Source organism: Heterodontus francisci, chromosome 12, assembly GCF_036365525.1.
Source record: "Heterodontus francisci isolate sHetFra1 chromosome 12, sHetFra1.hap1, whole genome shotgun sequence".
Taxonomy (NCBI): domain Eukaryota; kingdom Metazoa; phylum Chordata; class Chondrichthyes; order Heterodontiformes; family Heterodontidae; genus Heterodontus; species Heterodontus francisci.
Window position 1 is genome coordinate 16,101,600 of NC_090382.1, and position 15,561 is coordinate 16,117,160.

The window sequence follows — 15,561 nt, forward strand, 5'->3', positions numbered from 1 at the left end:
GAAGCGTTGAGGCCTGGAACGAGTTGCCGAGGGGGGAGAATGGCTAGTGGGGCGAGAGCGAGTGATGGAGATCGATTTCCAGTCTCAAAGTCTCCCATTCAGTCGCTTCCTCCAGCCGAGTCGGGGACTGGATACCCAATGACGTGTTATTGCACATGTGCGAAGATGGACCAAGCGCTGATTCGCGATGATATTGACGCTGCGCGATGACGTCATCCCGTGCACGCGCCACTTATGTCCTGGCAAGATGTAGCTGTGCATGCGCGCACTCTGATGATGTCAGCGGGATGCTGCGTTGTCAGCAATCACTTTGTAAAATAAACTAAGTGACTCCTGACAACACAGCTGATGTCATCAGACTGAGCCAAGATGCGCATGCACAAACGGGCTCCTGCTATCTGCGTGTGCGTGGCTTTCTGCATTGCCAGGAGTGGTCGGCACATGCGCAGATGACGTCATCGCGTAACGCAGGGAAGCGGTGGGGGGGGGCGAAGGGAGAAAGCGGGGAGCGAGCAGGGTGGGGGAAGTGACGAGCGAATGGCCGAAGACCTTGGTGGCGGCGGCGTGCGCTCTCCTGCTCCTGCCCTCCCCCCCCCGCCAGCCGCTGACTGCTCGCTCCCCGCTTCCCCCTCCGCCCGCTCGCTCCCCGCTTCTAATACTACATTAATCCCATATTCCTACCACATCCCCAATCACCTACCTACACTAGGGGCAATTTATAATGGCCAATTTACCTATCAACCTGCAAGTCTTTGGCTGTGGGAGGAAACCGGAGGACCTGGCGAAAACCCACACGGCCACAGGGAGAACTTGCAAACTCCGCACAGGCAGTACCCAGAATCGACCCCGGGTTGCTGGAGCTGTGAGGCTGCGGTGCTAACCACTGCGCCACTAAGCCCTCTGTCTATAGCACATTACAAATCCAGAATGGAGTGTATATAGTGCAGTACAAATCCAGACTGCAGTGCGTATGATACATTACAAAGCCAAACTACAGTGTATATAGAACATCACAAACCCAGACTGCGGTGTATATAGTACATTCCATTCCAGACTGCACTGTATATAGTACATTACAAATCCAGACTGGAGTGCAGATAATGCATTACAGATCCAGGTAGCAGTCTATATAGTACATTACAAATCCAGATTGGCATACTCAGTACAATACAAATCTAAGCTGGAATGTGTAGTACATTACTAATCCATACTACAATGTATATAGTACATTACAAATCCAGACTATTATATGCAGTATATTGCAAATTTAGACCGCGATATCTAATATATTATTAATCCGGACTGCTGTATATATAGTACATTACAAATCCACACTGCAATGTATATTGTACATTGCAAATACAGACTGCAGTGAATATAGTGCTTTGCAAATCCAGCTCCCATGTATATAGTACATTACAAATCCAGACTGCAGTATATTATAGAACATTACAAGAGGCCTCACCAGTGCTATTGAGAATGGTGTATACCTGGTACATTACAAATCCAGACTACAATATATTTAGTACATCACAAATCCAGACTGCAGTATATATAGAGCATTACATATCCAGACTGCAGTATATATAGTAAGTACCTTATCAATTCACATGGTGTTTATAGTGCATTGCAGATCCAAACTATAGTGTATACAGTACATTACATGAGGTCTTATTGGTGCTTTTGAGTTTATTTAATTGTTAATAGTGATAATTATGGAGCTTCCCATGGTTTGGTGGATAAAAACAGTTCCTGGTGGAACGCTAAAGCCAGACAGATCAGATTGTTGCAGGTTCAACTCACTCGATTTCAGCAGAATACCCCAGTGAGGTGCTCAAATTGACCCCACTGATCAAAAGCCGTTGCAGGGTGTGGATTGGTTGTGGGCAGAGGGGTGTAAGCCAGGTTTCATCCTCCTGATCAGTGGATAACTATCAGGATTTTGCCTGTAACAATGCCTCTGTGGTCAAATATCCTGCTTTGGCTTGCACGTGATGATTGGCCATTTGGGCAAGGTCCTAGGAGATGTCCTGTGCTCGAGTCAGTCCCTTAAACAGAGGAGGGAAAAAAGTTGAATGGGGACAACCAATCATTGTAGATGAGCTCTTGTGTGACCTGACGAACATGGCAATATTGACAAACATTGTAAAAATGTACAAATATATTAAATCAGCTTGAAATAAAATGAAAGAACTGTGCATTAAGAATTAGTTCTTAGTCTAGCACCTTAAACAACGTACAGGTAAATATTGCTGTAGCATTTGCTATTACCAAATCATGCAATGTTTTAAACCTGATTATTTTGGCATCTGTCAAGGTTCATTTACATATCCATGAGAAAGCATTTGCTCTGCGGCAGGCAGCTGTGCCTCATTAGATGTCAAGTAAACAAATCATTATAAAACTGTTTTCATTAAGGGAGCAATGATTAAAAAAGCGATTATCGTCCATAATTGATTAATTAATACTAAGAGACAGTATTGCTTTCATTGACTTATATAGTTTGAATTAAAAGAACAAAATATTAAACGTGCATAACACCACATTCTCCCACTCACATATATCCCTGTCTTCCAAGAATATCCAAGGTTTACAAAATAAAAAGAGGTAAAAGATTCCGTTAGTGAAAGAATCATTTGTACATGGTTGTGTATATGCTGAACTGTATTATCTTTAATAAGAAAAGCACTTGAGTAATGGTTACTGATCTGAAATTTGCTACATGGTACAGACTTGATTTTTCTTAGATGTCCTCATGTTATACCAACAGTTTGCTTATAAATTCTCGTTCATACTCCAAGCTTGATTAACCGTAGGTCCGATTTGGATTTACATTTGTACTGTTAGCCTGTTGTAACAGAGCTATATAAGAATTCATCCTTCTTTTGCCTTCTTATTGGTGTTCATGTGCCTGAAGTGAGGTCTTAAGTCTCCCTTTGGTCAGCATGATTTATCCACAGGAATACAACGTCACTGCATTGCTACGAAGGAAAGACATCTCTACATGCTTTACGTAGAAAGAATTACCTCAGACGCCAGTGACTGTTACAAGTTAAGCAGATGTGACAGTCATTTTGAGCATAGCAAAATCCCATAAACCACAGTGAGATAAATGGCCAGCTACTATAACAAAGTTATAAGCGGCATGGACAGAGTGGATAGTCAGAAGCTTTTTCCCAGGGTGGAAGAGTCAGTTACTAGGGGACATAGGTTTAAGGTGAGAGGGGCAAAGTTTAGAGGGGATGTGCGAGGCAAGTTCTTTACACAGAGGGTGGTGAGTGCCTGGAACTTGTTGCCGGGGGAGGTGGTGGAAGCAGGTACCATAGAGACGTTTAAGAGGCATCTTGACAAATACATGAATAGGATGGGAATAGAGGGATACGGACCCCGGAAGTGCAGAAGGTTTTAGTTCCGGCAGGCATCAAGATCGGCGCAGGCTTGGAGGGCCGAATGGCCTGTTCCTGTGCTGTACTGTTCTTTGTTCTTTTTTGTACTCAGTTTTGGTCTTATTGAGGGAGGAATGTTGTTTGCTTCCAGCTCTTCTTCAAATAATGTTGTGGGATTTTTAATAGTATGCACCCAAAGCACTGGGACCTTAATTTAACATTTCATCTGAAGGATAGCACCACCAACCATGTGCAACTACAAATAGCCATTGATGTTTAGATAATTAACAGAGGCGATTGAGGAGAAATTTCATTATTCCTGGAATTCTGCTGGGTTTAGTTCATTAAATATGTATTTTCAAGTTGACAGTAATTCAAACAAGTTGACATCTCCCCACTTCATAAACACCCCAGTAAACTGGTTTTCCTGTTGTAATACACTCAGGCCTACTTCTTCAACAGCTCAGTAAACCTAACCAGTGAGTAGCTGAGGCTCACTGTTCCCAAATTTGATCCCCAGTCAGTGCTGAGTTAACAACATGGGCAGCAACAGGGGTCTTACAATTTACCTCAGCAGCCTTGACTAGGGAGGGGTAATTCAGCCAGGACCCTCACTTCTGATCACAACCACATGGTTCACATTGGAAATGTGAATATATGATATTGAGTTGAGGACAGAATCCAGTTTGACTTGTAATGCACTGCAACCTCCCTCTCTTCCACCACCCCCCCCCAACCCCCCGTCCCCCTGTCCTTCATCCACAGCGATGAAGGGACACTTGACTGTGGTGTTGGTGCCTGTGGAGCAGTGTTTGACAGGAGGGTAGGCAGTTTACCAATGTTATGTGAAGTGGGGAGGGTCAACTTATTTAAATAACCATCAATCCAAAAAGCAACAATAAGCCAAATTCTAATGATAGTGAGTTTTTCCTTCCCCACTACTTCTCTGAAAGTCTATGAATCTTTCCCAGATGGAGATCCTCAGGCATTCAGGACAACAGGGGGAAAATACGTGAAAGAAAACTCTTTTGTGATGTTGGAACTGAAGCTAATTGGCCTTTATCAGGTTGTAAAATAAAGTGCAAAAAGTGCATTACAAAAATGATCAGAATCCAATTATAGAGTAACTGTGACCCCTCTCATATTTTAGCTGAATGTTAACTGTGGGGCTTGCTCTTGATAGCTGAAAGGTTGACAACTTGTCTCGGGCTTTGCATTCCCTGAACTTTGTGAGATGAGACCATTTGGATAAAAGCACTTAAGGCCATGAGGGAGAATAGATCAGTTATGCTCAAATTTATAATTGGTAAACCATATTTTGTACATACAGAAATATGTCACAATACTTAATCTGAGTGTTTTACAATTTTTAGCTGGTGTAGCAGTACACAGCTTGCTGTGCTGCAACAAGAAACAAAGAATTGAAGGCAAATGCAGCTTGAAAGCATTTAAATTCATACAAAAAGTTTATACATGTTAAGTGTCATCTTGGTTCATTTGGAAACAGAATCACAGAATTGTTACAGCGCAGAAGGGCACTCCCAAAGTTGTTGGTTCATGCCCCACTACAGGACATGAGCACATTACCTCGGCTCACTTAAGTGCATTAATGAGGGAGGGCTATCTTTCACATGAGCCATTAAACCAGGGTTCTGTGGATGTTAAAGATCACATGACATTCGAAAAAGAACAGAAAATTCTTCCTGTGCTTTGGCCAGCATTCCTCCTTTAAACAACAGTAGCAAGAAAGTAGATAATTAATCACTTGCTAGGCACAAAATGACTTTGTTCCTGTGTACAGTTCTGGTCTCCATATTATACAATGATATAGAATATATTTTATATATAGATATACTGAATGGCCTCTTTCTGTGCTGCAACCATTCTATGACTCTTGAGGCACTGGAGAAGGTGTAATAAAGATTTACAAGGATGATATTAGAACTGAGAGGATATACTTATTAGAAAAGGCTGAACAAGCTGGGGCCTCTTTCCTCAAGATAAGAGAAGACTAAGGGGTGACCTGATGGTGACCTTTAAAATTATGAAGAGGTTTGATAGAGTAGCCATAGAGAAGAAATTTTCACTTGTGAAGAGACTAAACATGGCACCCATCAATATAAAATAGTCACTAATAAATCCAATAGGGAATTCGAGTAATTTATTTACCCAAAGAGTGGTTAGAATGTGGAACATGCTACCACAAGGAGTAGTTGAGGCAAATATTTACCCTTCAGTCAATATCACAAAAGCAGATTATCTGGACATTATCACATTGCTGTTTGTGGGAGCTTGTTATGTGCAAATTGGCTGCTGTGTTTCCTACATTACAACAGTGACTACACTTTAAAACTATTTCATTGGTTGTAAAGCACTTTGGGATGTCCTGTTGTCATGAAGGGCGTTAAAGAAATGCAAGTCTTTCTTTTCTGTTGGGCCAAATAGCCTGTTTCTGTTCTGCAGATTCCATGTATTAGAGGTAGTTCCCGAGTACTCATGGATGTAAAGCACTTTGTGGCATCCTGAGAGACGTGATCAAGTGCTGTATGATGCAAATTTGGTCTTTCTTGATTACATAATTTTTTTCATGGTCCCCTTCAGTATAAAATCTAAAAATAGAAGATATTGTAAATGCGCAATGAGTCGGTCAGTATTTGAAAGAGAACTAGCACAGACACGATCGATCGAATGGCTTCTTTCTGTGTTGTATGATGCTATGTTTTAGGTGTAGCCCTTCATATTATTGGCTATGTTGAAGTTTCACTGTAAGAAGCACTGGTCTGTCTTTCTCTTGCAAATACTGACTGACCTGCTCTGTATTTCCAGCATTTGGCGTTTTTATTTGAGATAGGTCTGTGCTTGCAGTTCTTATTCTTATTGTCGTAAATAAGAGAACAATGCCACTTTGCTATTTAAATGGAGCTTCAAGATTGTAGTTTTCTGTCAGGAGTCAGAGGCTGCTACCCAGCCCATCAAACCACTCCATTTTAATTAATATAATGGAGCTTCAGGTTTTCGCACTGATATTTACAACAGCATGTCATTTACTGTGACTTCTATCTTTATCATTTCAGCAGCATCTGAATGAATTCTTGTTAAATGTTACTTGTTAAATGGAATGTACCGCTGAGTATAGTTAAAAAGAAAAGCAACATTAGTGAGATTTTGTTTCAAATACAACCTTTGTGCCAACCGTTTGCCTATCAGAGGATATAAACTTCCCAGCTCGTTACTCTCCTCCTTGCCTGAAGGCACTGATTCTTGCAGGGATACTGTTCCACACATGCCAGTAACTGCCTAACCTTGTCCATGTGGCCATTCTTCATCTCAGCATAGGTAGATAGTGAATGTCAATAGATTCTTTGACTATAGAGGGCATTCTAACAGGTACCAATTCCTACTCTTGCCTAAACTTGGGACTTCTAATGAACTATTCATCAGTGATTGGTGGTAGTGTCTTAGAATCATAGAACATTTCTGCTCAGGAGCAGCCATTTTGAATATCGAATCTTTCCACACAAGCTCCAATCTAATCCCAATTTCTTGCTCACTTCCCATTTCCTTTATCATGTTTTGTAAGCAACTATTAAATTGCATTTTTTTTAAAGTCTGGACTTTGGGGTTTGTGACAGGGAATTTAACATTCTACATACAGTTGGGGTGGCGCAGTGGCTAGCACCGCAGCCTCACAGCTCCAGCGACCCGGGTTCAATTCTGGGTACTGCCTTTGTGGAGTTTGCAAGTTCTCCCTGTGTCTGCGTGGGTTTCCTCCGGGTGCTCCGGTTTCCTCCCACATGCCAAAGACTTGCAGGTTGATAGGTAAATTGGCCATTATAAATTGCCCCAAGTATAGGTAGGTGGTAGGGAAATATAGGGACAGGTGGGGATGTGGTAGGAATATGGAATTAGTGTAGGATTAGTATAAATGGGTGGTTGATGGTCAGCACAGACTCGGTGGGCCGAAGGGCCTGTTTCAGTGCTGTATCTCTAAATTAAACTAAACATACCCTCTGCGTGAACTATTTTTTCTACCCTCTTAATTCCATTTGTAGTTATTTTACATTTGAGCCCACATGCTACTGTCTCGCCTCCCAATGGAAACAATCTGCAATCATTGACTTTATCATAATCTTGAAGGCCTTGCGAGGTAACCTCTTAATCTTGGATGTATTCAAAAAAGCCCCAATGTCTGAAGCCCTCCTTCATAATTATAATGGTAATATCCTTGTGAATCAACACTGCTCCTTTCCCATTAACTTTTATATTCCTCCTATGATGGAGTGCCTAAAACTGTGTGTAATACTCTACCCAAAGTTCAGTTAACGTCTTCTACATGTTCAATGTTGCCTCCTAGAACCATTACAATTCCAACATCGAAGCCAGCTGTTTGGCCATTTATGTCTGTGTCTGCTCTCTGCTAGAGTAATCCAGAACTACTCCCACTGCCCCACATGCTCTCATAGCCCTATTTATTACTTCAATTAGTTATCCAAATTGATAACCAGCATGGTCTCTGCCTCAATCACTACCTGTACAAAGCATCAGTGTTTACAAAAGAGAAGGATATTGGGAGAAGGTAAATCCTGAATTGATTAAAAGCAAGATGAGAGATATAATAAATAAAAGCAAAGTATCAGTGAAGTTCATCAAGCAAAAGAAGGATGAAATGCTGGGACCTTACAAGATACATTCAAGGATCCTGAGGGAAATGGGGGAAGAAATAGTGGAAGCACAGATTGGCTAATGTAATTCCCATCTTGAAAAGGGAGACAGATCTAGCTTGCATAATTATGGGCCAGTTAGTTTAATATGTTTGGCAAGGAAAGTATTGGAATCTTTAATTAAGGATGAAATTATTAAATACCTGGGCGAAGATAATTAGGAACAGCCCGCATAGAATTCAGAATGGAAAATTGTGCTTGACAAAGCTGGCAGCATGCTTTGAGGAGCTGATAGATATAGTAGATGGGGAGAAACAGTGAATCTGAAGTACATGGACTTTCAGTAAGTCTTGACCATGTACCCCATTGGAAGCTATTGGAGAAGATTGAGTAATATAGGATTGGGGGGAGAGTAAGAAATTGGATTAAAATCTCTTTAGAAGGGAGGAGTCGTAGCGAAGGACTGTTTCTTAAAGTGGTTGGGACTAGGTAGTGGTGTCCCATGAGATTCCCATAATGGTGGAGGGAGTGATGTCCAGATTTGCAGATGATACTAAAATAGGAGCCAAGGTAAATAATTCTGAGAATCAAAGAAAGCTGCAAAAGTACTCTGATAAGATGGTGAGATGGTGAAAAAATGACAAATAGAATTCAATGTCTGCATTTTAGTTGAAAAAATAATAATTATATCATTAATAGGGAAGAGTAAAAGGATTTTGGGGTTCAAGTTCACAGAACAACAAAAACAACACCAAGTGGATAAGATCATAAATACTATATTTTATGGCAAGAGTTATAGAAGATGAAAGTTGAGATGCAATGGTGAATCTATGTAAAATATTAGTAAGACCACTGGAGTACTGTGCACATTTTTAGGCTGCACACTATAGAAAGAATATTGAGGCTATTGAGAGGGTGCAGTGCTGATTCACTAGGATGCTACCTGGTATGAGGAAATACCAACGTAAAGAAAGACTTGAAAAATTGAGGCTGTTTTAATTAGAACAGAGAAGGTTAAGGGGTTATTTGATCGAGGTGTTCAAAATTATGAAAGGATGGAACAGGACAGATAGAAACAGATTGTTTCCATTAATAGAGGGTTGTGAAGGTGTGGAATGCAGAGTGTGTGAAGCAGAGACCATGTCAACATTTAAGAAGGAACGAAAATCTGGATTGGTCCTGTGCTGATTGGAAGACGTCAAAATAGCAAGATTAACTATAGACTGAATAGAGTGGTGTGAGACTTGAGTTCATGTCTTTCTATTCTTTAATGTAATTTTTATTGTCAGAAAACATTTTCTTTTTTTTTATTTTACACTTAAGGTGAGGATGAGGATGAATTTGAGTTATTCATGCTGCCACTAACTACAACATTTGAAACCCTGACACAGCTCTTCAATAGTAATTTCAAGCAAGATAAGGCCAAGGTATGTTTGTCTTCATTATTTACCAGGCAAAATAAAATGTAACCTATGAGTTGCCATATTCATTTCCATTTACCATTTGAAAATATTCCATAAGTTGCAGTGCTTTAAAGGTTGTGTTCATGACTGTTGTTTGAACCAATTGGGTAATATAAAAATCAGGTGTGAATGCCGAACGCTCAGATCTTCAGAGGTGATACGAGTTGTGTTCGTGTGCAAGTTATGTGCCAACTTTTCCAGCAAGTCCAATGCATTTTGTGTGTGTTTGTCATGTCATCCTTAACTTCTAAGTATGGCTGTTACATATTTTTTATTTTGACATTGGCCTGACTGATTCCTTTTAAGATATGTCTATCGCACAGTCTCATGCAGCCGCGATAGTTCAACAGAAATTGTTGCATCGTTCACGTTGCCCTATGATGATCTGATACACACTATTCAGTTTGGCAAGTGGGGCAATGACCATGTTTCCTCTCCCATGTGAAGTGGAATGTCTCAGCTCTCTGGCAGATTGACAACTCACCTTTACTGAGGCAGAACTCAATGGACATTCAAACCTTAAGCTCAGCATTTTAGGCAGAAGACCAGTACTCTACTGTTAGCACTGCTGCAACACAGAGCTGTATTATAATTGGTTAATTTCCTTGATGGAGATCTAAAGTACTGGATGACTCCATTGTTGGTAATTGCACAATGTTAAGATGCTCATGAGAACCAGGCAGCCTGATTCGCGTGCATGCAACTGGTTACAGGGCAAATTTGGCAGAGGCCTGGTATATTTGAAGTGCTTAAGCATGGAATTGATTGGGGAATGTGAAGCGGGGAGAAAATAAGGATTTAAATAGATGCCATGGTGATTTTGTGACATTATTGTGGTCTTTTAAGTAAAATATATACTTAAAAACTGGACAGTTAGCAAGAGTACAAAATCTAGCAGTAGAGTGAGGGAGCCGTGGTTTACTAAAGAAGTTGAAGAGCTTGTCAAGAGGAAGAAGAAGGCTTATGTTAGGATGAGACGTGAAGGCTCAGTTAGGGTGCTTGAGAGTTACAAGCTAGCCAGGAAGGATCTAAAGGGAGAGATGAGAAGAGCAAGGAGAGGACACGAGAAGTCATTGGCGGATAGGATCAAAGAAAACCCTAAGGCTTTCTATAGGTATATCAGGAATAAAAGAATGACTGGAGATAGGTTAGGGCCAATCAAGGATAGTAGTGGGAAGTTGTGTGTGGAATCGGAGGAGATAGGGGAAGTGTTAAATGAATATTTTTCGTCAGTATTTACAGTGGAGAAAGAAAATGTTGTCGAGGAGAATACTGAGATACAGACTACTAGGCTAGATGGGATTGAGGTTCACAAGGAGGAGGTGTTAGCAATTTTGGAAAGTGTGAAAATAGATAAGTTCACTGGGCCAGATGGGATTTATCCTAGGATTCTCTGGGAAGCCAGGGAGGAGATTGCAGAGCCTTTGTCCTTGATCTTTATGTCGTCATTGTCGACAGGAATAGTGCCGGAAGACTGGAGGATAGCAAATGTTGGCCCCTTGTTCAAGAAGGGGAGTAGAGACAGCCCTGGTAATTATAGACCTGTGAGCCTTACTTCGGTTGTGGGTAAAATGTTGGAAAAGGTTATAAGAGGTAGGATTTATAATCATCTTGAAAAGAATAAGTTCATTAGAGATAGTCAGCACGGTTTTGTGAAGGGTAGGTCGTGCCTCACAAACCTTATTGAGTTTTTTGACAAGGTGACCAAACAGGTGGATGAGGGTAAAGCCGTGGATGTGGTCTATATGGATTTCAGTAAGGCGTTTGATAAAGTTCCCCACGGTAAGCTATTGCAGAAAATACAGAAGTATGGGATTGAAGGTGAATTAGTGCTTTGGATCAGAAATTGGCTAGCTGAAAGAAGACAGAGGGTGGTGGTTGATGGTAAATGTTCATCCTGGAGTATAGTTTCTAGTGGTGTACCGCAAGGATCTGTTTTGGGACCACTGCTGTTTGTCATTTTTATAAATGACCTGGATGAGGGTGTAGAAGGGTGGGTTAGTAAATTTGCGGATGACACGAACGTCGGTGGAGTTGTGGATAGTGCCGAAGGATGTTGTAGGTTACAGAGGGACATAGATAGGCTGCAGAGCTGGGCTGAGAGATGGCAAATGGAGTTTAATGCGGAAAAGTGTGAGGTGATTCACTTCGGAAGGAGTAACAGGATTGCAGAATACTGGGCTAATGGGAAGATCCTTGGTAGTGTAGATGAGCAGAGAGATCTTGGTGTCCAGGTACATAAATCCCTGAAAGTTGCCACCCAGGTTAATAGAGCTGTTAAGAAGGCATATGGTGTGTTAGCTTTTATTAGTAGGGGGATCGAGTTTAGGAGCCACGAGGTCATGCTGCAGCTGTACAGAACTCTGGTGCAGCCGCACCTGGAGTATTGCGTGCAGTTCTGGTCACCGCATTATAGGAAGGATGTGGAAGCTTTGGAAAAGGTGCAGAGGAGATTTACTAGGATGTTGCCTGGTATGGAGGGAAGGTCTTACGAGGAAAGGCTGAGAGACTTGAGGTTGTTTTCGTTCGAGAGAAGGAGGAGAAGAGGTGACTTAATAGAGACATATAAGATAATCAGAGGGTTGGACAGGGTGGATAGTGAGAGCCTTTTTCCTCGGATGGTGATGGCAAACACGAGGGGACATAGCTTTAAGTTGAGGGGTGATAGATATAGGACAGATGTCAGAGGCAGTTTCTTTACACAGAGAGTAGTAGGGGCGTGGAACGCCCTGCCTGCAGCAGTAGTAGATTCGCCAACTTTAAGGGCATTTAAGTGGTCATTGGATAGACATATGGATGAAAATGGAATAGTGTAGGTCAGATGGTTTCACAGGTCGGCGCAACATCGAGGGCTGAAGGGCCTGTACTGCGCTGTAATGTTCTATGTTCTATGTTCTAATTTAGCAGAGGAGAGACACAGGGAGACAAAGTTAAAGGATGAAGCATCATGTTGCTGTGCGTTGCCACTAAACGCCAAGAGGTTATTGCCCTATTTGAATGTTGAATTTCATGGTGTCTCTTGTTGATTTTTTTGTCTGCCGTTTTCCTTTATGGACATTCATTTGAAAATACACCAAGTTACAGACAAAAACAATGGACAGAATTTTAACTGCCAACGGAAGGCAGGTTTGGGTGTGGGCACGGAGTTAAATCCCCAGGAGGTGGCAACAGGTCAGGAACCCAACATGCTCCTGCTCACTTCCAGGTTTGACCCGGATGGGTTTGCAGGCAAGCATGGAACCCCATGCAGGAAAGTCACTAAAATATGCAAATAGGTAATTAACTTTGAATTCTGGCTTTAATAGCCTGTGCACACATTTCCTGAGTTCTCTGCATTTCACCAGGGTCAACAAGGCAAGTGCACAACTTCTTTAGTGAAACTGAATAGGCTGCTGCTCATACCGCTTCTTCTGAGAGTCTACTCTTACTGCTTGACAGCTGATTTCCGACTTCTTGGAAATCAGTTCACCTGTCTTGGACTTCACTCACCTTGATCTGCACTTCCCTGCTGTCAGCCTTCACTGAGGCATGGGAACAGCTTATGCAGCTGTACTTTGCACCTCTGATGAGGAACAAGAGGAGCAGCATCACCACCATTACCAGCAACAGCAGGAGCAACATCAGCAGCAGCACTAGCTGCCTTCTCCTCAACCATATGCTGCTCCACAAGACACAGGATGGACACAGAGATCCAGCTTGAAGGAGATGAGACCCCCAACATATATTCTACAGGCAGAGGATCAGCGCTGTCGACATGTGTGAGCCCCAGTGTCTCAGGAGGCTCAGGCTTTCATGGCAGCTCTTTGCTGACATCTGCAGCGTCCTGGAACAAGACGTCCTTCCCAATGGCCCAGAAGGATGCACATTGCGCCAGTGGCTGTCAAATTTGCTGTCACTGGAGGCCCCCGACCCCAATTCTTTACCTCTCCCTGAAGTTCTGAAATCTCTTCTGCAGGAGAGAAAACAGAGAATTGTGAGTGGGAGAAATGGGTTGTGTGGAGAGGAGGGAAGGATATTTATGGAGGATGATTATGAGACATGGGTGGAAGATGGCACAAAGATAAGGGTGCGTGTGAGTATTGGCTGTTCAGATGGGGATGTGAGGAGGTGCACCAGAGAGGAATAAGTGGAGCACCAGGACTCGCAATGTGGCTCGCTTATGCTTGCTCGAAGCTATATATATTCATACACGGGGACCTGTCCTCTGCAGCAAAAGGAACATGTCCAGCCATTGTGCCATTTTTGAACTAAACAAAAGCATGGGGGACAGTAGTTCCCTGGTGCATACCTTATGGCAACATCTCTACCAATCTGAGTCGACATGCCAACCAATCAGCACCCTTTTCTCATGCTCTCTTTGAAATTTGGCATTCTCACATCTGTCCTGATGAGTGTAAGACTTCGGCAGCATGTCTTTTTTTTTAAGCAATACTCAAATGCAGTAGCATAATGAAACTTGGTTATTAGTAAGTACAGGAGAGCTGTTAATGATACTGTGGCAGATTGACCATCATTTAGTTCTTCATTGTATTGTAATGAATTGTGGGAAATGTATAAAAGGTAGGTACATAGAAAAAAGACAGATTGTGAAGGGAAAGCGGACAGCAAGGCAAACGGAATAGGGAAGGGAACATTGACAAAATGTAGAGAGATAGAAGATGAAGAGAGACAAACTAAGAAGGGAACTGGGAAGGGAAGGTAGATAGTGATGGGTAGAAATAAAATGGACAAATAGACTATATGTAGAAGAAAGATTGAGGACAGCAGGAATGAATATCTCTAAGAGAAAAAGAGCGGGAACACAGCAACAGAGAACAAGCAAGTTATAAGGTTAAGAGAGGAAATGGAGTGATAGAAAAATGATGTGCTTTAAGAAAAAAGAAAACAGCATAGACCAGAAGAACAAGAGAATTGCTGAGGTAAAGGACCATTTTGGAACCCTGTGACCTGTTATCAGTGTGATTTTCCAAATCTAGTTGAGCAAGGTACCTCCCAGTAACTCATTAGGGGTGAAGGTGTTCAATATGAGATTGTATGTGGAGCAGCTGCCGTTGGAAAATGAAAGAATCCAGATAATGTACCTACTGTCTTGTCCTGAGATGGAAGAACAGCATTCCAATGTATAGTACTTCCATTTTAAAGAGGGAAAACCTTGTACCAGATAGGTTTAAGTAGAAGAGTTTTGAATTAGACAGAGTTCAGTTCTCCAGTTTACATTGTGAGTATTTGACATAAGAATTAAAGCAAGAGGATTGAAATTACCAGGGCAGTAAACCTATTGCCAGGCTACAAAGGAATTCCAACAGATTTTTCTGAGAGATTTTTGCAATCACCTTGGAATGTTTGTGTGTATAATTATTCTCAGCCAACTTGAGCTACTTCTTGGATTGTCTCCAAAAACAGCTGCATCAGTACATTCACAGTGGGATTTCATGAGCATTGCTAAAAATGTTTTTTTTAATGAATTTCAAATATTCTTTTTATGTGAAACTTTCTGGGAAATGATAATTAACATACTTTTATTTATTTCTCACTGAGGAAAGGGTGTAATTACTTCAGGAACATTATTTGGTTTAGAGAGTACGTTCCTGAGTCTACATTACCAGCTCTCATGTGCCTCTAATCAATGTTGGCTGGTACTGCCTGCCCTCCATAGTCATCCTGGAACTTTTTCTTTTGTTTCAATAGATACCAGTTTTACTGAAGGAGATGAATTTTGTGCAGATCTTTTATTTGAGACTCATTGTTTGTCAGCCCTGCTTTTCTGACTATTACTTCGAGTGAATGTATTAGTTATTTTGTTACATTTCAAAATGCTGCTACCAAAACAGTGTCAAAGCAGTAAAGGCATGTCTTTGATTAAAGCCAATTCTCTGTGTAAAATCCTGGCCTCCTTTGGTAACATATTTTGGCAAATGCAACAGCCACAGGTAATGTTTCTTGTCCTTCATTCTCAACTAAAAGTCCATATTTTAGCTGTGTGGTGTTTGTGTACAGGTCTTGAGTCCACAATAGAGACACTTACCTGAAATGGCAGGCACTCACAAGTTT

At 41.6% G+C, this 15,561-nt stretch overlaps 1 protein-coding gene across 8 annotated transcripts in view; it reads left to right on the forward strand.

Moving 5' to 3' along the window:
- LOC137375763 (ran-binding protein 17-like) overlaps positions 1-15,561 on the forward strand; it is a 1,067,965-nt gene that overhangs the window by 666,257 nt on the left and 386,147 nt on the right. For all 8 annotated transcript variants that reach the window (XM_068043152.1, XM_068043155.1, XM_068043154.1 and 5 more), the window contains one exon: positions 9,371-9,474. In XM_068043152.1, the coding sequence (XP_067899253.1) occupies positions 9,371-9,474 (104 nt within the window). The remainder of the gene's footprint in view (positions 1-9,370; positions 9,475-15,561) is intronic.